This window comes from Pyrus communis, chromosome 3, assembly GCF_963583255.1.
Source record: "Pyrus communis chromosome 3, drPyrComm1.1, whole genome shotgun sequence".
NCBI lineage: Eukaryota > Viridiplantae > Streptophyta > Magnoliopsida > Rosales > Rosaceae > Pyrus > Pyrus communis.
The window spans coordinates 21,403,204-21,427,365 of record NC_084805.1 but is presented as its reverse complement, the minus strand read 5'-3'; the positions used below and the strand labels follow the sequence as shown (position 1 = coordinate 21,427,365).

The 24,162-nt window shown below is 37.4% G+C and overlaps 5 protein-coding genes across 6 annotated transcripts in view; 2 read left to right on the top strand and 3 right to left on the bottom strand.

Annotated features, from left to right (window-relative positions):
* The window catches only part of LOC137729094 (photosystem II 10 kDa polypeptide, chloroplastic-like), a 38,643-nt gene extending 18,299 nt beyond the window's left edge, over positions 1-20,344 (bottom strand). The window contains exon 1 of the mRNA XM_068467921.1: positions 20,340-20,344. The gene's annotated coding sequence lies outside the window, so the exon portion shown is untranslated. The remainder of the gene's footprint in view (positions 1-20,339) is intronic.
* LOC137729197 (uncharacterized) lies at positions 1,798-9,055 on the top strand. Of its 2 annotated transcripts, XM_068468055.1 has the most exons (10): positions 1,798-2,135; positions 2,237-2,885; positions 4,189-4,318; positions 5,837-6,324; positions 6,556-6,636; positions 6,761-6,865; positions 7,223-7,336; positions 7,463-7,546; positions 7,965-8,036; positions 8,408-9,055. In XM_068468055.1, the coding sequence occupies exons 2-10, from the start codon at positions 2,565-2,567 to the stop codon at positions 8,672-8,674; spliced, it is 1,662 nt and encodes a 553-aa protein (XP_068324156.1). In that variant the 5' UTR covers positions 1,798-2,135; positions 2,237-2,564; the 3' UTR covers positions 8,675-9,055. The 2 variants fall into 2 exon arrangements, with proteins under 2 accessions (XP_068324156.1, XP_068324155.1); XM_068468054.1 differs by having other exon boundaries at positions 1,798-2,885.
* On the bottom strand, positions 9,281-10,871 carry LOC137728419 (uncharacterized). The gene is made up of 3 exons (XM_068467212.1): positions 10,251-10,871; positions 9,815-10,060; positions 9,281-9,533 (listed from the first exon to the last, which is right to left on the bottom strand). Exons 1-3 carry the CDS (start codon positions 10,869-10,871, stop codon positions 9,402-9,404), a joined length of 999 nt encoding a protein of 332 aa, XP_068323313.1. The 3' UTR covers positions 9,281-9,401.
* Positions 11,073-15,184, bottom strand: LOC137729444 (heat stress transcription factor A-1b-like). Its single transcript, XM_068468390.1, has 3 exons — positions 14,857-15,184; positions 11,895-13,217; positions 11,073-11,444 (listed from the first exon to the last, which is right to left on the bottom strand). Exons 1-2 carry the CDS (start codon positions 15,103-15,105, stop codon positions 11,940-11,942), a joined length of 1,527 nt encoding a protein of 508 aa, XP_068324491.1. The 5' UTR covers positions 15,106-15,184; the 3' UTR covers positions 11,073-11,444; positions 11,895-11,939.
* On the top strand, positions 17,061-23,718 carry LOC137729093 (translation initiation factor IF-2, chloroplastic-like). The gene is made up of 12 exons (XM_068467919.1): positions 17,061-19,211; positions 19,361-19,393; positions 19,617-19,730; positions 19,889-20,038; positions 20,177-20,275; positions 20,365-20,427; positions 20,506-20,661; positions 20,781-20,846; positions 21,713-21,949; positions 22,068-22,343; positions 22,462-22,650; positions 23,186-23,718. Exons 1-12 carry the CDS (start codon positions 17,667-17,669, stop codon positions 23,351-23,353), a joined length of 3,096 nt encoding a protein of 1,031 aa, XP_068324020.1. The 5' UTR covers positions 17,061-17,666; the 3' UTR covers positions 23,354-23,718.
* Positions 23,719-24,162: the final 444 nt, after the last annotated feature.

The window sequence follows — 24,162 nt, the reverse complement described above, 5'->3', positions numbered from 1 at the left end:
TTTGGCATAAAGCAAATACAAGGTCTCAGTGATTTTGGTTGTTCTCTGTTGAATACATGCACAATTTTCGCTTGTTAGTCAATTTTTAGTACGAATGATATTACTAAATGCTCAAACCACCAATATAATCCATCACCTACAACTTGTTAGCCATTGAATGTGGTACAATTTTCGGTTGATTCCTAACTTCCCACTGAATATAGAGATTACGATGTACAATTATTTAGCCAAAAGCAACTGTATATTTTGATTATTTCAGTTGCCACCAAATTTTAAACTCATGATAAGAAATCAATTGGATAAAACGATAAGAAATCAATTTGATTAATTTTGAAATTGATTAAATAAAAAAAGTAAGAGTAAACCTGATCTAGTCGAATTTTGTGAATGATTTGATCTAGTTCATTTTGTTGGATTAGATCCGTTCACTGATTATCCACATCAGTTTTTTTCTTATTATTTTTTTATTAAATTGTTTTAAATATTATCTTTTATTTATAGGTTTTTATAGATTTAAAAATTGTTTTTCTTTTTTCTTGTTTCTAATTCCTATCTCAATTTTTCTACCTCTCACAAGTTAATTGTGTTAACTAATCTATGTTGTAGATATTATATATATCAACACATAACTAGTATGAATTTAAAAATGTATAGAAGGTAATTTCTTTGACCTATTTTCATGAATGATAGGTAGATTAATTTTTATTTATTTTCGTGGATAACTTTATCACAGATTAAATGTATTTTATCCACCTATGGTATATGATCACATATGATGACATAAATTTTCTTTTAACTATTTTTCATGAAAGTGGTTGGATTTTCATATTTAAGTATTCAAATAAAAAAAATGTGTATAGATGCATATATCAAAAAAATTTAATTAAAGTTGAAAATAAAAAAATTGGACTACATTTAACAAAAGCTCAAAATTTGAGACCTCAAGCATAGTACCCCTTAAAAGTAAATATCAATTACATATCCACAAAAAAAACAACAAAAAATAACCAAAAAAGAAATTAAATATTAACAATATTCTGAAGGGTAATTAAAGTTGAAAATAGAAAAATTGGACTGGATCTAACAAAAGCTCAAATTTAGACCTCAATCATAGTACCCTTTAAAGTAAATAACGATCACATATCCACAACACAACAATAAAAAATAACCAAAATAAAATTAAATATTAACGATATTATGAAGGGTAATGCTATCCAAGCATATCTTTTTGTGCTTTCTACGTACCTTCTTAATTTCGATCCTCAAATTGAATAAATTGAAAAAATTAAAAGACAGAAATTAATAAAGAGTACGGCGAAATAAAAATGAGTGTGTGAACCATCCATTTTGAAAAAACTGATCATATAGAAAAAATTTATTTTTCTTTTTATTTTATTTTTAAGTAGTGCTATACTTACCATTTATGTGGACAATCACTTGTACCATCTCTCTAATACAGAAAAGGTCCATCAATGTATTTGTGTCTTATTTCTTTAAAAAGATAATATAAATAGATATTAAGAATAATATTTTTATTTATTTTCATTAGAGGAATAAAAAACAGTGGCGTCAAGTGGGTTCCATTGGGTCATGGCTATGATAAAAAAGAGGGAGGAGGATCATCTTCTTTCCTGACTCTTGCATTTTCTCTCTTTCGACTTGAATGTTTATAATTAAGTTACGATAATATTTTATATTAATTTTTTATAAAATTAAAAAGACAAAAAAGGTCACAAAGTGTGAGAGAATGAGAGAGGAGGCAAGACATAAGGCCACAAAGTGACAAAGGTGACACAACACAAAGTAGCAGGAATCTCTTCTCCTTTTCAAACTCTCTTTTTCACGAGCAATGCCTGCAAAAAGCTAGGGTTTATCTCTCCCTCCTCTCTACCCCTCTCCCTCCGAATCCCCTAAAGCCTACGCCTTTAAGGCTCCAACCCCCTCCTCTCCCCTGTTGGTGGTTAAATCAACCCCCCTCTCTCTCTGTGGGTTTCCGCCATAGCCACAGTTCTGCGTTTCACTTTGTTCCGGAAGCAACTGATGCAGCAGCAGCAAAAGCTTCTATTTTTGGTCTGTGAGCTGGGACTACTTGCTGTTGGTTTTCATAGACACAGATATTCGCGTCTGAAAAGCTAGTGAGACATTATTTCAATAAAGCGGAATATTTGCGAATTTTCTATCCGTGCTTTTTAGCTTTTGAATGCCTGGTTTTTATTGTTGCTTTATTTATTGGAAGCTTGCATGTGAAGCAATGCGAGAGCTGACTGACTCACTGAAAGAAGAACGTGATTGAATTTACTTGTTGGTTTTTGTTGGGGTGGTTGGGGATTCTAGATCGCGCTCCAAACCCGTGAATTTCAGCTGGTTTTTCCCCTTTCCAGCTTGATATTTTTGCGGATCAGGATTTGGGTTGCTCTCGGTTCTATGGACTTCATTGATGATTTAGCATCTCGGGGTTTGGGTTCTTACCAATTTCGGCTTCGAATCTATGGTTATAGATAGCAGGGTTTGTATAGGGCGATAATCTGCTTCTCTGCTGAACCCATAAGCTCATATTTGTAGTGATGGAGGATATAGGGTTGTTTAGACAAGCTTGGAAATGGCTGCAGTCACAGAAACATATGTATTCCCGATTTCGAACTGCGATGGGTGGGTGTGGAGATAAAATCGGGATGTTTGTAGAGCGGCATTGGCCGACGGTTTGCAGTGGGTGCGCCTGGACAGGGAGGCTGTTGATCCTGTTGTTGATTTATTGGTGGAACTGCGTTGTAAGAGGCTTTCGATCCTGTATCGGGTTGGGTTCTGCGGCTTTGCTCCTTATAATGTGGAGTTGTTTTCTCAGTCTGACTTCAATTTCTTGCGTGGTTTGTGTACTTCTTAGTATGGTATGCTTCCTTGGTATTTCCTTTTTTACTCCTGAGCATTTAATTGTTGTTTTTTTCGATGCTTCGTCTTCTATTATAGTCATTTGATTTGACTATTGGATGAGAACGTGAGATGCAACAACCTCAGATCCATAAAAGAAATATGTATCCTTTAAGGTTATAACTGGTTATAAAGATCTGAAAGATTCTTATAAGGGTAGCTTACAGTAATGTTTTCGGATGGACAGTTTATGATGTGACATATCCCCCATAGTTGACATCTTAGAAAGCAGTAGGTGGTCCGAAATTGGGAGCGCGGTTTATGTGGATCCTTGAAATAGTGTTGGGGTTTTAACAGAAACCCAGTTATTAAAAAGCTGACTAGTTTAATTTCTTTAAAAATTTGAACAGTTTTAAGAAATTCAATTTATAACTTCTAATTGTTCTATGAGTATATGTGTGCGTGCTTCTCTGTGTGTGTGTGTGTGAGATAATCTTATGGAAAGTTTGTGTGCAACTTTAGAGCTTAGGTTTTTCTGGAGAAGATTTTAAAAGGATAGGCTGCAATACTGGTGGATGTTTGCTCACGAGGTCAACCAGGACAAGTAAATATCAAGGTTGTTGGGTATGTAGACTTGCAGAAGCTTGGTTTAAGAATTCAGGTTCCAGATCTACTGTGAACTGAATATTTCAAGTTTTAGGTTGTTTCATTGAAGACCTAGTAGAAAATGTAGAAAATACTTAAGGTTGCCAGAATAGGGTCTTAAATGGAAAAAATACACAAAAGAAAGTATATATCAAAAGTCTAACAAATAATCTAGAAAGTTTTCATACTGTAGAGACCAATGCCACACCTTACTTTCGATAACAGCATATATAGTACTTGTTCATAGGATTAGTTTTGTAACTTTGTGGAACCTTCATAGTGTTCTTTTCCAAGAATTACTTGATGCAGGGTGACATAATTTAGAATAATGGATAGCCATGAGATGACAGTAGTGGATTTTTTCGTAACTTTGTGGAACCTTCATAGTGTTCTTTTCCTAGAATTATTTGATGCAGGGTGACATAATTTAGAATAATGGATAGCCATGAGATGACAGTAGTGGATTTTTTCCTAACTTTGTGGAACCTTCATAGTGTTCTTTTCTTAGAATTACTTAATGCATGGTGACATAACTTGGAATAATGGATAGCTATGAGATAACAGTAGTGGATTTTTTGCAGCTCGAACATGCATAGTGATATATTTACTTTACTCAAATGTTATTATTTACATTGCTACAGAATAAACTGAAACTTACAGTTGGGTCCAATATCTCAGGGAGCTGCTGGTGCTGCTGTCCAGTACTTGGGTTACACTCCAGGACTTTTTATTGTAGGGATCTTCGGTATTCTGATTTTATGGATGTATGCTAACTTTTGGATAACGGGAATCTTATTTATCGTTGGAGGTATGCTAATTTTTTTGTGAAACCTGTATTATAACTTGATGCAGTACATTATTCTTTTGCCTTCTTATGTGGCTATCATTGTTTTCACTCTACCCATGTTGCCGTTATTTATGCTATATGAGATTTGCAAGGGTGCTTATGCACCACTCATTGGATACTGTGCATGAATAGGTACCTAAAAGACAAAAAGAACAAAAACAGTTCTGCCATCCATAGTTGACTTAAGCAGCCGTGCTGCAATCTGTTGGAATGATTTACCATTCAATATGATATCTAGGAATAACTCAAGAAATGAGAGGTATTTTAACCTTCTGACTGCATCAACCTAGAAAATTATAATTTATCTTAGAAATCATCATACCAAAACACATTATCATAGAAAAAGTTTTTAACTCTGATTATTTATTTTATTAGAGAAATTGTTGACGAACTGTTCTTAGTTTTTCAAATTGAATAGAGGATATGTGAATTAACTAGAATTTTGACAGTTAACTCTCTTTTAACATAGTGAGAGATTGATAATGCTGATATGATTTGTTCCTTGATGTTCTCACAATGCTTAGTAGGTTAAAAGATTGATAATGCTGATATGACTTGTTCCTTGATGTTCTCACGATGCTTAGTAGGTGGCTAATGATATACATATAGATACCCGTGATTGTCATAGTGGGGAAGGTAAGTTAGCAGAGGTGAGGCACAAGGCCTGAAACAAAGAAGACAACCTTAAAGCTCTCATATTCTTGTTTAGGACATGTATCTCGTGTTTTGCTATTTCCTCCATTTAATAAGTGTCCTCATGTGTGGGCAGTTTTGTCCTAAACAATCTTGGGGAAAAGTTCCAAGACTTAAGAGCCTGTTTGGTACTCTACTTGAATTCAACTTTTTAAACTCAAAAACAATTTTCAAGTTTTAGGCCTTAAAAACTTGTTTGGTAGGACTATTTTCAAAAACTGAACTCAAGACTAACTCAAAAATATAGTCTATGATCTAAAAACACAAAAAATGAGTTTTTAAACTTAAACTCACTCCTTTCTTTTCTCTCCCTCCTCCCTCCTCTCACTCCAAATCTCTCTCTCTCCCCCTTCTCTTTTTTTTTTTTTTTTTTTTACCTTTTTAGTTTCTCCTCTAATCCGCTCTCTTCATTCTCTCGGTTCATTCTCTCACTCCTCTTCCTCTCTATCTCCTCCGATCCTCTAACTTCTTTTTCTTTCCTCCAGTCATCTCTTACTTTCTTTCCTCCTCTTTCTCTCTCGACCCCCTCTTTTTGGATCTTTTTGTTCAGTTTAAGTTGTAAAATTTAAAATTTTTAAATTGCATACCAAATAAGTTTTTGAGTCTTAAAGAAAATTGTTTTGAAGAAAAATTCTTAAGAAATGTTTTGAGAAATTATAAAAAATTTCAAATAGGATACCAAACAAGCCCTAAGCATATAGAGGTCATATAAGTGGATCAGCATTCTGATATATTGTGGCTTTTCTATTGATGTTAAAAATACTAAAAACTGTATTACAAATGCAGGTTATTTGTTCTCCCTAAATCATGCACGGTTGCTGGTCTTGATGGCAACTGTATATGCTATTTATTGTGTCAAAGTTCAAGTTGGATGGCATGGTGTAGTTATCTCAATAAACCTTGCATTCATCTCTAATGATGCATTATGTTATATGCTCCAATGGTGTGATAAAGTGAGTGAAAGCACACACTTTGAAGAGCAAAAGCAATCAGAAACAGTTATGGAGGATGATTTTTCTGGGGAATGTGAATACTCTATTCCTACTGATCAATCTGAAAAGCTGCACTCATGTAACTCATCTAGCACGCCAAGTACCTCGGCTGTTATAAATGAAAAAGAAGAATCTTTCCCTATTAAGGTGGTCAAAGAGGAAATAAGTTCAGCTGATGAGATGAAAAAGATTTTAGACAGTATTGATCATTATGAAGCACTAGGATTTCCCCGCCACAAAAAAGTTGACGCAGCAATATTGAAAAAAGAATACCGGAAAAAGGTGGATATTACCTTTCCTTTCTTCTGTTTCATTAATGGGAATTTTCTCTTTTGCCCTCTCATTCTAAGTACGACTTGTGAAATTATTTATGTGAAGTAGAGGAACTACTTTATTGTGATTTGACTTTTGACAAAAAAGTGGTAGCATTAGTGGCTGAATACGACTTTGAAGAATCTGATGTGCAGTTGAGTTATATTATAGATGACTAAGTCATGATTATCTCTTGTACAGGCGATGCTCGTGCATCCTGATAAAAATATGGGAATTGCATTAGCGAGTGAATCGTTTAAGAGACTTCAATGTGCATATGAGGTATTTAGAGACTTGTTTTTTGAGTTGTATAGTAATCGTTGTATGTCTTAAATGAGAATTATAAGACCTAAATAACGTCTTCATTGTGATTCTGTATGTGCCTCTCACAACGACGCATTTTTAGGTTCTCTCTGATCCCACAAAGAAGAGAGACTATGATGAGCAGTTGCGAAAGGAAGAATCCAAGACTAAGAGTGTGTGCCAAAAGTCCTGTGGCACTTCACATCAGGTGAGCTATGTTCTTTGATTGTAGATTCAGTTGTTTGGTGTCATGCGCTTTCCTGAGATTTATCTGATTGTCATTTTGATGGAGGTCATCAATAAATATAGATACGAGATGAGTTATAATTTATATGTTGTCTTAGTAATTGCGAATTCATAATATATTGATTACATTTTCTATGGCTCGCAATTTCCAATTTATATCAACTATTCAATGCTGTAGAAGTTATCTTTTATTTATAGCAGTCTGCTTTGTAATTAGGCATCTTCTTTCCCAATGATAAATCTGTATTTCCTTCGGTCATTTTTCTGAGTCAATTTACTGATATTTTTATGTAACCCTTATTCAATTGTGTATAAGCAGGATGGTCCAGATTATTACTCTGAAGAGTCGAGACGTATACAGTGCACTAAGTGTGGAAATTCGCATATATGGGTTTGCACAAACAGAAGCAAGTCCAAGGCTAGATGGTGTCAGGTCTGACATTATTCTCTGTTAGTTAGTGTTCTTTTTAACTAATTGCAGTGTCAAATATGTTACATTTCTCATTTTTTTGGCTTCATTGGTGTATGTATCTGATTTATTGGATCCGTTTGCTATTAGGATTGCTGTCAATATCACCAAGCAAAGGATGGAGATGGATGGGTTGAGTACAAAGGATCTCTAGTCTTTACTAGGCCACATAAGGTATTTTACACAGTACTTTTTGTGTTTTTTCACCCTATGCAAATAGTTCTGCTGTCCTCACTTGCATTTATCAATGTGTTAAACAACAAAACAATTTTTCACATAAGTGTAAGTTACACGTCAGAACTGCAGAAATTACTATATAAATAAAGGGAGGTAGGAAATGATTTGAGAGTTAGAAGTTTTGAATCAAATGTTTAAATGGTGCTCTCGTGACTTTCAGGGATGAGAGCCTGCTTCAAGGCCTCTCGTGATTTTCACGTGCTTTTCCTGTTTGTTTCTATAATGCATGTTAATATCTTCATACAATACCGATATGCATGATTTGTCAAGTTGAATCATTTCCCTTATTGCAGGAATGTACATTTAAGCATCCCTCATGATTTTTGTTGGATCTTTGTTTTTTTCTTTCATTTAGGTGGAAATACCACGGGCCTTTGTCTGTGCTGAGAGCAAAATCTTTGATGTGTCTGAATGGGCTATTTGTCAGGTAATGGTTTTAATCAAAATATAATATGTAAGTTCCGCAAGCTTATCCTTGTTCTACAGTCTCTGCATGTATAGCACCCTATAAGGCGGTGGAACTGTGCAATAAATCAGGCAAATTACCTCTAAAGTATCTTTCTTATTTTAAAACTTGATCTGGAAAGTAGTCAAATTTGAGCAAACGGACCCTTTTATCTGGCAGACATCCTGCTGAACCTTTGTAACACAGAAGACACTATATTGGAAAGACTTAATTGTTCCTCGGACTTAGTGAACAAGTGCCCTTGATCCATTATTATGTTCTTGGTGTGTGCATCTCTTTGTGCCAGGGGGAAAAATGAGGTTAATATCTTATCTTCAACTTGTTCCATGCAGGGAATGGCATGCAGGCCCAACACTCATCGGCCTAGCTTCCACGTTAACATGGTTGGTTTGGAGAAAACTCAAAGATCCAACTCAAGTAGATTCCCGTGGGATTTGGATGCTGAAATGATGGATGAAGATGAAGAAGAATTTGAGGTTTGGCTTCAGCAAGCTCTGGCCTCTGGCCTATTTTGTGAGACCTCTAAACGCCGAAAGACCTGGAGTCCGTTCAAGTTGCCCCAGCGAGTGAAGAGGCAATCGCGAAGAACGTCATGCTGAACAGCTTAAGAGGGCTATGCAGGAAGATCTTCCCATCTCAAGAAAGAGCAAATGATTTGTCAAGATACTGATTGATAGGTTGCTTGTATCACCAAACGAAGGTTGGTGCTCAACAAAGAAGACGGGAATGGTGTGGCGTCTTGAAAATTAAGATCAAAGATCGACACGCGTTGTATCACGACTCAAAGGGTAAGGGCCCGATTTCAGGCATCAGAGCTCAGGTTTTTGTTGCTCTTGTTGCACATTTAGTTTAACCCAATACTTTCAATCGCATTTGGCATGTTACTCAATCTCAATGTGTTCTACCTAACGGATGAAAAGCCACCACACACTGTTCCTCTTTTTGTACATATTTATCTTGTCAATAAAATTTCTCGTTTACTTAAAGTATTACTTTGATGGAATGCGTAATGGAGTTACTCCGATGTTTTACTTTCCGTAACCTCTTCAGTTGGCGACTTTCTCCGTTCAAGCAAGTAAACATGACTTTCTCCGTTCTAAATACATCATCGTTTTATTGGCTAACCTCCCCCAAGAACAAAACAATCCAAATCAATGTCAAACAATCCAAATCAAGAACAAAACAATACATCATCGTTGTACTGGAATACTAGCGCATGGATATCTTACTCATAAACAAATATGATTATTTCTTGTTTACATCTAAGTGTAAAAGAACGGGCGACTCGGATTCCAGGTGGGAGTAGGAGATCTTACTTCATATCGCTCACCTTCGGAATCCAGTAACAAATCTATTAATACCAGCAAAATCGGCAACTATGTTCAAATTACAAAAGCTGCCTCCAGCATCGTTTTCCATGTACTCTACGAGATACTTGCACTGCTCCTCGCCGTTTGTCTGCAACATCATAAGATTGAAGGGGAAGAGAGATTAGATCAATTACAAGCTAATCGAAAACAGTAAATGCACAACACGATGTCGTTCCCGCGAGGCACCTTGTAGTCGCAATTTGGAAACACCAGTGTTTTGCTTTCACTAAGACCTCATTTTTACTCTCTAAAGTTGTAGCAAAACGAGGAATGGACGGGAACTGAAGCCGAGATTACACAATTTATGGCATACTTAGTTACTAACCGTCTATGTTGATTTTAACATTTAGCAAACGCTAAAATAGATACCTCGAAAGCAAAGAATCCACCAGGTTTCAACATAAAAGCAGCCCCTTTGCAAAGATGTAAAAGATCATCCATGCCATTTACACCGCCGTCCAATGCAACTCTTGGTTCATGTCGTCCAACTTCAGCTTGTAGCCCCGCGATATTGTCACTTGGTATGTAGGGTGGATTACTTACAAAACCTGAGAGTTTACCTTCCACATCCTTTAACGGTCCAAACCAAGATCCTTGCCTTAGCTCCACCATATCCTGATTGGCACATCAAAATTGGATCTTGAGCACACAAACAAATAGAAAACTTCGAAAAGTAGTATAAAAAAGAGACGAAAGTTCAAATATTTGGAACTTCCATCGTCAAGTTATTTGGCAATCGGGATGAAGGTTCAAATCTTTGCTAGTACATAGACAAAATCTCGCGAGTTATCGGTTAAACACTAACCTGCAAACCATACCTCTGCACATTAAAAGCTGCAACCCCAATTGCCGTGGGACTCAAATCGGTAGCAATGACTCTCCCACCACTCCCCAAAACCCTTGCAATCCCAATCGCAATCGCGCCACTCCCCGTCCCCAAATCAGCCCACAACCCCTCCCTCAACCCCTCATTCCCCAAAACCACATCCCCCACCAAATCAACAATGAGCTCAGTCTCTGGCCTCGGAATCAAAACCCCTTCTTCAACACACAACACCAAGTCCCTCCAATGCTCGCACCCGACAACATACTGAAAAGGTCTCCTCTCCTCAACCCTCTGCTTCCACAACATATAAAGCTCCTCAATTTCGACCCTTAGCCTAACGCTTCCGTCATTGTTATCGACGTTTTTGGTTTCTTCGATTGCGTCCTCCATGAGCCATTTGAGCTCTCTGCGCAAAAGGGTCGAGTCCGGACCGTTGTCCAAGTCCACGAACGTTGACCCAACAGAGGAAGCGAGGGTGTTGGCCCAGTCGTGCCATTTTTGGAGGTCGGAGGTGGTGGCAGAGTGAAAACCAATTTGAATACTAAAACGCGCTTGCGGCTTGAAAAAATTCCAAGGAACCCGAACAAGTCGAAATTTCATTTTCTTGGATTAAAGTGATGTAAGAAGTTTAAAAAATAATGCGAGTGCAAGTAAAATAATGAATTCTCGATAGCACGTTTCTCCTGAAATCAAAATACCACCTCGCTTTCAAAAGTAAAATTCCTCCAAAATCAGAAGTTAGTTGAAATTCCGAATTTTCAATTTTAATTCCTCTATGATTAGTAACACATGAACAATCCGTAACCAGAATCCAACATTTTATTTTGATTCAACTTGCCGTTAGCATTAAGCTCAATTTCCATATAGTTTTGTGCATGCATTGTAAACCCACCTCAAAAGGGGCACATAACATACAAGCATGCAAATAAACAAGAAGAAAAGCTCCATGCTTAATTAGTAACAACCACACAACCTCCTTGCTTCTGACCCGAAACAGGATTGACCGATAAACTTCACTGCATACGCACAAAAAAGGTCTTGGACAAAAATGCAACACGAAATACCGGTAATCCATAAATAACACGGCGGATAAGAGTTTCTTAAACTTGGATCCTAGGTAATCAGTAGTCTTTGGATACGAGATTTTCCTGCTCATCAGGGCACAACATCAACCTGTGCAAAAATCATAAACATTGCAAAATTGGAAACTCAAGAGTAATATTCCTGCAGCATAATTGAATTGCTAACAGATCTAGTGAAAAGCAGTTCTAAGGATAACATCAGATGTTCCGTCGAAGCTCAAAAAATGAAGAATCCTCACTAGACTGGGATTTGAAAATAGTAGCATGCAGAAGCATTGCATGACCATCCTCCCTCATACAAGTTGGAAACCAATATTGCTATTTAAGCTAATTTCTCTGTGTTGAGGAGTAAGTAATACAACTATTATTACATACAGTGATGCATGGGTGAAGACATAAGTTCTAAAGTCAAAAGTTATCCATGCAAGACCACATATGTTTTCATCTTTAAGATCAGTCGTAAGTATTTGACTGACTTTAGTTTGGTAGATACTGAGGGTGGTAACTATTCACAACGGTAAATAGTGGATTGTAAAGTTACCTCTTGATCAGCAAGAAGCATGTATATACAATTGGGAAGATAAGATCAACCAATTCTGCTCCCTGATGCGAGAAGCTGCATTTGTTCAGTGATGTAATTCATATGTTGACTCTTGTCCCATCCATTCTCCTTCCCCAACTGCAAGTCCTGATTCACGGTCACTCCATCATCAGAACTCAAACTAATTTCGTCTGTGTCACCAGGCAGTGGGCTCGCTGTAAGAAATTGTTCCCAGAAGATATCATTAATGCTTGGAAGGCTAGAGACCCCATCTGGCAAGGTTTCTGCATCAGGCTCAGGAGAAAACGGGTCAATATCTGTAGGCAGTCTGCCATCTAAACCTGCTGACATGCCCATGTATCCTGCATTCCCAGTCTCTGAGTTGATGAAGTTTGCATTGGGGATTTCCACATTGCTTTCTGGAACGATACCTTGCATTCGAGTTAGTTCAGGGATAACTGGATCTTGTTGGAAATTAAGCATGTTCTCTTCCAAAACTTGAGTTTCTTTAACAGAGTTGGAAACCGCAAAAGGAGAAGACTGGACCTCAGAAATGCCTGTAGAATGACAACTGACAGGAAATCTAGACTCGTCGGGCATATCACACTCTGCAGAAATTGGTGGAACCTCTGAAAGGGTCACCCCTAAAATCCGACTAGAGGTGTTCATACTATCTGTTGCATTGGAAGGAACATTATCAATTAGGAAAGCATCAGGATTGATCATTGATGGTTCCAGCTTAGGAGATGTATTCATCTTCAAGATCTGCCGCAGCATGGCTTTTGCTGCTTCATTCATTGAAGGCTGGTACTTCACCATTTGTCCATCAAGAACTTTGCTGCCAAGGTTCCCAACTAAAATTTCATCTTCTTGCCTTGGGAGTCTCCTTTTCTTATTGCTTCCAGTGATGAGCCTATTATTTTCATTTTGATGCTGTACAAGCTGGGATAAAAATCCGGGATTATGCATAGCCTTTGCAAGGAAAGACATCATTTGCTGCTGCCGTTGCTCCATTCCCTGCATACGTTGCCCAACATTATGCAACTGATTTTCTGTTGCTTGCTGTTGCTGCCTCAGCCTAACAAGTTCCTGCATAAGACTGTTCTTATCTCTTTTAAGACTTTCGACCTCTTCCTCCAGCCCAGGATTTCCCACATCTACACATGCCCCAACCTGAGAGCTCTGCACTTGAGGTGGTTGTTGTTGATGATTCTGTACATGAGCTGGTTTTCGCCTGCTTACGGTCTTCAAAAGGTGTTTTTGACCTCTTAGAAACCCTTCATTTGCAAATTCCCATCGGTCTGGATCAACCTTTCTAAAACCCTGCAAATTGAATGCAAAAACAAAAATACTAATTCTGTATGATGAAAATAGAGTCAGTTACAAGTTTTACATACAACATAAACTAAAATTTATTTTGGAGCATAAGACAGCCAGATTCTCTCATCTCATGATCTTGTCTTAGGTAACAAGCACCATTCACATACTCGTAGTTATGGTTTCCAACCTCCAACAGCCAAATGCTGCAGAGCAACTCCTTAGCTTTTGCCTCTTTTTCTACTCTTTTACTATCAAGTAGAACTTCTCCCCTTACTAGTAACAAGTGACAATAGGAGAATAACTATACCAAACAGTGCAGGATAAGTGATTGCAGAATGTTCAGGGACTTTTGTCTAAAAAAAGAAAATCAAAGGCAATAAAAAATAAAAAACCGGCACTGAGAATGCATCTCAATACATCTCAACTTGTTCAATCTAATTTAACAACTAAGAAACAAGTTTTCAGTTAAGAACGGACACCTGATTAGAGTAATTCTACAAACACACATGACATATCCACATAAAAAAATACATATATATATATATACAGATATTATATACATACAATTTTGATGACATATTCACCAGTAAGCATATTTACATATATTATATACATAAAAACATACATACAAGTTTTCTGTTAAGAACGGACACCTGATTAGAGTAATTCTCAATGCATCTCAACTTGTTCAATTTTAAAACCTCTAGAAGTAAGAGAAGAGGACAGGAACAAACCTCACGTGCACATATCCGTTCATTTGAAATACTACACCCCGCTAGTTTTTATTAACAGTGCCAATAAGTATTTACCAAAACTGGATCACTACTTGATACCTGTCATCTGTAAGAGTTCAGACAACACGTATCATTACATTTTGTATTATGCCATATAACTATATCGTCCTTGTACTGAGAAACAGTTTCCACAAGTCAGACTATCAAATCAGCAACTAGATTGACATGTAGAAAGATCAAATACTCGCCTTAAAAAATCACAATGCCTATCACCAGGTTTTTAAGGAACTGCAAGGGCCAAAAACTTTCTTTCGTCAAGATAAGATGGGAATTTTGGGACATTACCAGGAAATGTCTAAGAAAATTTTCATTCCACTTTATACAAAATGGATTCATTAGAACAAAAAATCTCCACGGTCTTACTTTATACAGAAAATATCTTCATCAACTGTAAATTAATGAGCAATGCAATGCACATAAGTAGTCGGCTTAATTTTTTAATCTCAATATAGTTCTGACCTCTTAACGTCCTTTTTCCTTCTAGGTTTTCACCTGGTTCAGAACAAAACAAAACAAATTGAAATATTTTCGACTCAATTACATGACACAGTGATCGCCTTGGACCTAAAGGAACCCAGTGAATGACAAAGAATTCAATTCAACAACAATGGCTTAAATCGTGTGATATAAATCCGCATATGCATAACTTATCTTCATAATTTACTGATTTACAGCCTCCAATTCGATAACCCTTTCGCCAAAATAACAACTGCAAGACCTAATAAAGCATCGATCACGCGTAACCACTCCAAATTTCACAGTTCCGATCGGAATCACCCAGAAAACAACAATCAAATGCAGGAAAAGCACAAAAGAATGAAAATTCAGGAAAGGGAAGAAATACCCACATAAGTATTCAACTGCCTGACGAAGCTAGAGAAGTTGTTGTGCTTGAAATACTTGGGCAGGAGGTCCCTGGAGAACTCGGGGACGTTCCAGACGACGAAGCTGTTGTTGCTTTTGCTCCAGGAGACGACGGTGTCGGTGGAGGGGTCATCCACCATGTCGTAGGTTTTGTTCAGAAACGGCGGAGGAGGAGTGTTGGCGGAGTTGAACACCGACGCCACGTCTTCGACTCTCTCCATGGTTGTTTGCATCAGTATTTGGGAGAATTGTATTTAGAGAGAGAGAGAGAGAGAGAGAGAGAGTGGGAGGGGAAGCCCTAGATTGCAGGGGATGGTGGGAACTCGCGGCAAGTTTGGGTGACGACAGCGCACGCAAGTCCAATTATGTACATGGAAATCGGGTGGATTTACGTTTAAATAGTTTTGCTATGCGTTGGCGCCTTGCGGTAAATTTGGGGCTACGGAGGTGAGCGCATTTTGAAATGCTTGATGAATTTTAGGTATGTATTTTATGTGATACGTTTTGAGCTTGATTATTGTCGTTTATGAATTGTACGGTAATGATCAAAGAATGTTAAAATGTCTTTGTCAATCTTCATGACCATCGAAATAGTAAACTATCATTGTAAAGCCACTGCTCAATTTTATTTAATTATTTAAAAAAAAACACTAAATCCTTATGACGCGTGACATTTCAGTAACAATTTATAACAGTCAAATGAATTATACTGTGAACAAGGCCCATTTGTAAATTGGGTGCCCAACAACTTGGTCACGCGGCGGTTATGTGGATCTCGACGCCGTCTCGTAGACGATGTACTTGGCCATTGGGACTGTTGTTGCCGATATTGACGGTGTTATGCGGGCGGCGGAGGCAAATGAAGGGGAAGAGGAAGGCGTTGTAAATGGTGGATTATTCAATAGGAACTTTAATGAAAAGCTCTCAGTACTGTTTATTTTAATGAAAAACTACATTTTTACTCTAAAAAATCAATCATGATACTATTCACTTACAACACATTTTTATCATTTTCGTTAAAACTCAAAGTTTTCAAACCATTTTCATTAGTTTTCATTTATTTAATGACATGACATATTAAAGTAATAAAACATAGTTCTAACAAAAAAAAATTGGCATTTAAAAAGATGAGTTCCTAACCAACTTATTCTCTCATCTAAATATAATTTTTATTTAAGAAGATAATTAAGAATTTTTAAAATCTAGTTTAATGACATGTCATAACCATACATCACGTGATTTAAAATATTTTTTCTTAATGCTACTCTTTGCCGTAGCTGTAACTATCTAAAACCTCTCTAGAACTTATTTTATGCTTTTGAAGGTTGAGCTAGGCTACGTATGACTAAACTCAAAATAATTAGCTGTTTAACTCATCAACTAGCTTACGCGTGTGGTAATTGACACTTTTGATTTTTATTTGAAAAAAATCAAAAGCAGAAAAACAAATAATAATATATTTAAAAAAAAATTAAGTTAGTTACGGAAGTGGTTTTTTTTTGTGAATTTTTTATTTTATTTGAAAATTTAATGAGGGAGGGCAATTTTGGAATTATGAATGTTTCACCATTTTTGCTTTCTTCCTTTATATTTATAGCACTTTGTATGTATGAACATATTTTATTTAGAAAATGAGAAGGAGAGAGGGAGAGAAGGAGAGAGAGAACATGGGGAGAGCAGGAGGTTTTTATTTTTATTTTTTTATATTGGAAGTATTTTAACTCGTGAGGCTTAATAAAAAACAGTAAAATTTGAACATGTGAAATTATATTATTGCCCATCATTTTTTTTTTGTGTGATAGAAGACTAAGTAGTATTTTCATCATCTTTTGATTGACAAAGTGAGTTTCATTAATTAATAGAGATATAGATTACACGAGTTACATTTTTTGTTTATAATGTAACGAAATATCACACAAATTTTCCATTGGATAAACTTCAAAGTTAGGCCTTTTTTTGGTTTTTTTTTGAATCAAAGTTAGTTCAATAACTAATTCCTGGTCGTACTTTTTGTTTGAAAATTTTTCTAACCATTGAAAATATTTGAGAATTAGAAGAAAAAGAAAAATTAATTCAAGAAATGTGAGAAGTAAAAACCAAAAAAGGGAGAAAGTAAAAACCAAAAAAGAGGACAACCGGTAGAAGTCTGGTACTGAAATATCAGCGTCGTGGAGGAAGGTGCCAAAATCCCAGCATACCCAACAGCGTCGTCACTCACACTCTGCCTTCCTTCCTTCCCCTTTGATTTGATATTATTATGCTTTTACCGTCAAAGGCAAAGTTGCGGCAAAACTATAAATATTATGGGGGAGATAGAGAGAGAGATGAAATTAGAAAACGTTGCCTTATCACAAATGTATTGATAGGTAAAGAAGCAGCCACACATAGTTCTTCAATTTCATTCCTTTTTCCACCTTCCCCCAAACTTCACATCCACAACCTCTTTCTTTCCCAACTTCCTGTTTACACACACATAACCCCTCTCTCTCTCTCCTCACTTTCTCTCTCAACCCAACAAACCCAAGTGCTGGAATTCCAATCATTGTTCTTGGAGGGAGGTAAAGCTGCTATCTTTCTCTACAAAGTGTTAGATTTTTAATTTGGGGTTCCATTTTTTGTGTTGGGAACTATAGTTTTGTTGTTAGTTGTTGAATTGGAGTATTGGGTATGTTGAATTTTGCTTCAAATTGTAGTAATTGCGGTACCAGTTAAAAATTTTGTGTGGAATTGGAGAGGGTTTTGGTTTTGGATGAGGGTTTAGAATATTTATGCGTGGTTGTGTTCTGGGTTCTCCATGCTAGTTTTAGTAGGAAGCATGCAGGGAACAATGGCTTCTTTGGTTTCCCTTGTTAGTTGGGGAGGTCTTACACTTGCGGGTTCATCTGAAAGGTCCGGCTTGCTTGTTAGGAAAGTTTCTTTGTCTAAGAAAAGTTTTAAGGGTAGTAGGAGATGGCATTGTCTAAGGTTATCAGTGTGTAAATATTCGGTCACAACCACTGATTTTGTTGCCGAGCAAGGCAATGAGGTTTCCCTTGATTCTAACAACTATAGAGGAACTAAAGTTGTTTCTGATGCCAATGCTAATTTCGTACTTAAGCCCGGTCCAAAGTCAGTATTGAAGTCCTCAGGGGGGTCCAATACTGAACCCCTTTTAGGTATTGATGCAGCTGACTGGGACCCCTCAAGAATTAGTGGGAATTCGGATGAAGAAGACGAAGAAGAGAGAAATAACGTGATTGAGTCGCTTGGAGAGGTTTTGGAGAAGGCTGAAAAGTTAGAAACTGCAAGAGTGGGTGAATTGGGTACTGAGAAAGATAGTGGCGCTGTAAATAAACCTGTACCATCCAATACAAGTAATAATTTGCGAAATGCTAAAGCAGTGGACTCAGCGGCAACTAGTAAGTCTAAAACTTTGAAGAGTGTGTGGCGTAAAGGAGACACGGTCTCAACTGTGAAAAAGGTTGTAAGGGAATCACCTAAAGTTAATAATACAATTCAGAAAGAGGAAACAAAAACAGGAGGAGGGGTACAGGTAGAGTCTCAACCCCGTGCTCCTTTAAGAACCCCTCAGCCCCCCTTGAGACCTCAACCAACGTTACAAGCAAAGCCTTCTACAGCTCCTCCACCAACAGTAAAGAAACCTGTTGTGTTGAAGGATGTGGGGGCCGCTGCAAAGTCTTCAGTGATTGATGAAACTGATTTGTCCGCAAAAACTAAAGAACGGAAGGCACCAATTTTGATTGACAAATTTGCTTCCAAAAAGGTGGCGGTTGATTCTGTGATTTCTCAAGTAGTTTTAGCTCCTTCAAAACCAGGAAAGGGCCCTTTCCCTGGAAAGTTCAAAGAAGGGTTTCGGAAGAAAGACGCAGCTGGACTACGGAGGCGGAAGGTTGCTGAGGATATTCTGGATGAAGACACGTCGGAACTCAATGTCTCTATTCCTGGAGCAGCAAGGAAAGGGAGGAAGTGGAGTAAAGCAAGCAGGAAGGCAGCGAGACTTCAGGCTGCAAAAGAGGCGGCTCCTGTGAAAGTAGAAATTCTAGAGGTCGGTGAAGCTGGTATGTTGGTAGACGATTTGGCATTCCATTTGGCTACAACTGAATCCGAAATTCTTGGATATCTGTACTCGATGGGAATTAAGCCGGATGGGGTTCAAACTCTGGACAAAGATATGGTAAAGATGATTTGTAAAGAGTACAGCGTGGAAGTTATAGATGTTGATCCTGTGAAGGTGGAAGAAATGGCAAGAAAGAAGGAATTACTTGATGAAGATGACCTAGACAAACTACAAGACAGACCTCCTGTCCTCACTATAATGGGTCATGTGGATCATGGCAAGGTAAATGGCATTCATTTGTTTTTATTTCCTAGTCTATACTTTTTGGCATCCTCTTTTCTTTAGTAGTTCCTGTTGTTTATTTTATTTAATTCTATATTTTGTATTTATACTTCAATCTTTCTAATATTTTTCTGTTGGTCACTTGGCAGACAACCTTGTTGGACCATATCCGGAAGAGCAAGGTAAATAGGGCTTGTATAATACTCTAATTTCTCCCTTGACATGCATTTGACTTTTACGGCTTATTTTGCAATGACCTTAGTGGTACATACATGATTTGGGATCTTCGTTATTTTTGGTAAACTTATACACTTGTTTTGGTGGTTTGGTAATAGTATATTGAATGTCCACATAAACTATGGAGCTTTGTGGAATTGGTGCTAATAAACTGGTATGTATTCACAGGTTGCTGCCTCAGAGGCTGGTGGAATTACACAAGGAATTGGGGCATATAAGGTGCTTGTGCCAATTGATGGAAAGTTGCAATCATGTGTTTTCCTTGATACTCCTGGACATGAGGTACAATCAGTTCCTTGTAAACATATGGAAAACTCTCTCTCTCTCTCTCTCTGCATTTAAGCACCTTGTTTTATGTTTATTTTTCTGGATACGAGTTCTTTAACTTTCCTGCACTTCTATTTCCTTTAGATGATATCTATTATATCTAATTCCTGTAGGCATTTGGTGCAATGAGAGCTCGTGGAACAAGGGTGACAGACATTGCTATCATTGTAGTGGCAGCTGATGATGGAATCCGCCCTCAAACAAAAGAGGCCATAGCTCATGCTAAAGCTGCAGGAGTGCCAATAGTAATTGCTATAAATAAGGTATATCAAATACAGGGGTAGTTTTATCTTTTAACTTTTTATTTGAATAAAGAAAAGGAAAGAATAGATGTTTTTCTTGCATTGCATGTGGCATCCCAATTTGTTGAATCTCAATTTTATTTATTCTAAACGTATCAGATAGACAAGGATGGAGCCAATCCAGATCGAGTCATGCAAGAGCTTTCTTCTATTGGTCTAATGCCAGAGGACTGGGGTGGCGACGTCCCAATGGTCCAGGTTGGTGTTTCATGCAGTGAAGTTGTGCTTGCATATTTCATTTACGGTTTATACCCTTTCTGAATGCTTTTTTTTGCATGGGTGAACAGATTAGTGCTCTTAAAGGGAAGAATATAAATGAGCTTTTGGAGACTGTTATGCTAGTTGCAGAGGTAAGTCAGATGTCTATGAACGTTGACGTATTAGCTGTTCTCCTCCTTGTATGCTAACCTTTTGCATGATTGTTCTAGTTGCAAGATTTAAAGGCAAATCCCCATAGAAGTGCAAAAGGCTCAGTCATTGAGGCCGGTCTTCATAAATCTAAAGGACCTGTAGTTACACTTATAGTACAAAATGGAACCCTCAAACAAGGGGACATAGTAGTTTGTGGAGGAGCATTCGGAAAGGTTGGTGGATAACAATTTTGAAATCTGAGCTCTTTTTCTTATATCTAGTCCACCTTTATGTGGCTCAAATGGCAACCTTTTGACTAACATGAAGGACTCTTTGTAATGGCCACGGTTAGGTGCGGGCCTTGTTTGATGATGGTGGAAATCGTGTCAATGAAGCTGGACCCTCTATACCTGTTCAGGTTGTTGTTCATATTCTTCTTCTTGTACTTTTTGTTTTAATCTTCTATAATTATTTTTCTGTTCTTTTAAGAGTGGCTTAATTCAAAAGTTTTGGTGGATCAAGTGGATCCAAATATCTAATTTTCATAGGGGAAAACTTGTTAGAAATTCATTGTAGGGGTTCTAATTGGAGAAATAGAAGGTGACATTTGCAAGATACTTAAAGTGATGTACGTATATAGATAATTAGATATCGAAATTTTGCGAGCTGTTTGCAATTTAAGTGATAAATCAGTCAGCAACGTTTTTGTAAGTACATTGAATTGTCAACTGTAACCTGGGTTCCTTTCTAGTTTCTGTTATAAAGACAACAGATACGGAATTGGGGTTTTCCAGATGCTGTGACAGCTTTTGAGTTATAATTTTGCATAAATCAATTTGGCTCTTGACATGCAATTGTTTGCATTTGTGCATGTTTATTATTTTGGTTTTCTAGATGCTGTGACTGCTTTTGAGTTATAATCTCGTGTATATCATTGTGGCTCTTGGCTTGCAACTGTTTGTATTGGTACATGTTCGTTATTCCTCTGCTTGCCATTTTGCTGGTGTTATGATCCCTCTGCAAGGTAAACAGCACAGCTGTCTCTAATTGTTAATGTTTGTAACATCACTGTAAACACGTTTGATGTGGAACAGCTTTCTCTGGTCATTAATAGCAGGTCTACATATTATTCATTAAAGCTTATATAAGCAGCAATTTTATCCACTGTCTAGAAGTTGCTTCCACATATAACTGGAATTTTTCAATAGATATTTTGTTATGCCCTCTTTGTGGCATGATACTTGTTTTAGTGCCCTGAATGACAATCTCTGTGTCTACTTGTAGGTTCTTGGATTAAATAATGTTCCTATTGCTGGTGATGAATTTGAAGTTGTCAGCTCCCTTGATATTGCACGTGAAAGGGCAGAGTTGCGTGCTGAGTCATTGCGAAATGAACGTATATCAGCTAAGGCTGGTGATGGCAGGGTTACTCTTTCTTCCTTAGCTTCTGCAGTCTCAGCAGGAAAGCTGTCTGGACTAGACTTGCACCAGCTAAATATTATTCTGAAGGTTGATCTTCAGGTATGCATATTGAATTAACTGTCATCAGTCAATAATTAGTTTGGTAACTGGTTCTTTGGTAATCAGTATTTATTTAAACGATAGTGTAATTATATCATAATTCATGTGTCATGTTTAGGGATCCATCGAGGCTGTCAGACAAGCCCTGCAGGTGCTTCCACAAGATAATGTCACCTTGAAGTTTCTCTTGGAAACAACAGGTGATGTAAGCACCAGTGATGTTGATCTTGCTGCTGCTAGCAAAGCCATAATTTTTGGATTCAATGTCAAAGTACCGGGATCTGTAAAAAGCTATGGTGATAGCAAAGGGGTTGAGATTCGCTTATATAGAGTTATATATGAACTCATTGATGATGTACGAAATGCAATGGAAGGACTTCTAGAACCTGTTGAGGTATCAATTAACTTAAGCACCAGATCTCGTTGGTTTTATGAAGGCATTGAAATTTAGGGGCTTAAAGTTGTTGGAGATTTCAGACTGAGATTTGACATTATCACTTGTGTATCGACAGGAACGAGTAACAATTGGATCAGCAGAAGTCCGCGCCATATTCAGCTCTGGAAGTGGTCGTGTTGGTGGATGCATGATAAATGAGGGAAAAGTTGTTAAAGGCTGTGGCGTTAAGGTCATTCGAAGGGGAAAAGTAGTACATGTTGGCTTTCTTGATTCATTGAAACGGGTCAAGGAAGTTGTGAAAGAGGTATTTTTTATAGTTTACTTTAATTGTATGGGTCTTTTTGTCAAATTATAGAAAATTGCAAAAAGGGGAGCAACTAAGTGCATGGGAACTGTAAAATAGATATACCTTAAAAGTCACAACCTAGCGCATGTTGCATACCTCCGGATCTGCGGTCAGCCTGGATTGCAAAGTATTTGTCTCTTGCACAAATAGCTGAATGATAAAACCTATGGGCTATGGCTTCAGTTGTGTTCATGCTTTGTAGGTGTGTCTGCATTTTCATTGTGGCATAAAAGGTTTAGTTCATGATACTATATATTGTACAAGTTAGTGAATACACGAAAACTAATAATTAATTTCGATCAAAGCACATACTCGGTGACATCTTCAGCTTTGGCAGAGGATTTTCTATCTTATTTTTATAATTTTGTTTCTGGCGTTCCTTTAAATTGACTTGAAGTTTTCGTGGTGATCCCGTGTTCAGAATTCTTTTGGCATTGGCATATGCTTTAATGTCTTCTGTTTGCAATAAGCTGCAATTTCTCCTCTTGGCTAGGTAAATGCTGGACTAGAGTGTGGAATTGGAGTAGAAGACTACGACGAGTGGGAGGAGGGAGATACTCTTGAGTTCTTCAACACAGTTCAAAAGAAGCGGACACTTGAAGAGGCGTCTGCTTCAATGGCAGCTGCAGTGGAAGGAACAGGAAGAAAGGTGCAAGATTGAAGAATCTGCTTTTGCGCGTGTTTTGACGGAAGCAAAATACGATCACCCTCAATCCGGCAAACCACTATGATCAGTGCCTCGACAGGTTTGCGTCGGGCAGTACCCGCATGTGCATTTAATTTGAGTGTGAGGTGCTAAGGATCTACTGCAAAGATGAATGTACCCTTGTGTTGTATGGTATTACACTGTATATAATTCATACAATGTAGATTTGAGCTTGTTTTGTAAAGAGAGGGGAGAGGGACATTCATCAAATTCCTTACAGTTCCAATTAGGGGAAGAAGAGCACCTGTAACACAACGTTAAAGTTTCAATCAAAAGTTACGAAATTCTTTATGATGCTCTGGCCTTGATGCAGCATCTCATCGCACTTTCAGGTCAATGGATGTACTTTGAAAATGTCATCGTGCACCCTTCCGTTAAACAAAATTTCCCTTGTAGTGTATCGTGACTATTTTGAAGTGCTAACAACACGGTTTCAAACGACATTGATGATTATAGTTGAAAAACTCTTGTACATTTCTTCCGTCGTGTCAAATTGTATTTGATAACGAACGTGGGTGCTGCAGATGCGTGTTAGATTAGTTAATCAAAATGATCTAATGAACATCTACGACGCCCACGTTATAAAAAGATAAAATTCTAGTGGAGAAGTCATGCCAAAAATACAAAGAATCAAAGATTCAAAAACAACTTAGAGATAAAACAAAGCGGCTTGAGAAAAGATTAACGTTCCACGTGGCAGAATCTACAGTTCCAGAAAAGCGATGATCACCTATGTCTTTCCCCGGCCAAGAAATTTCAAAATT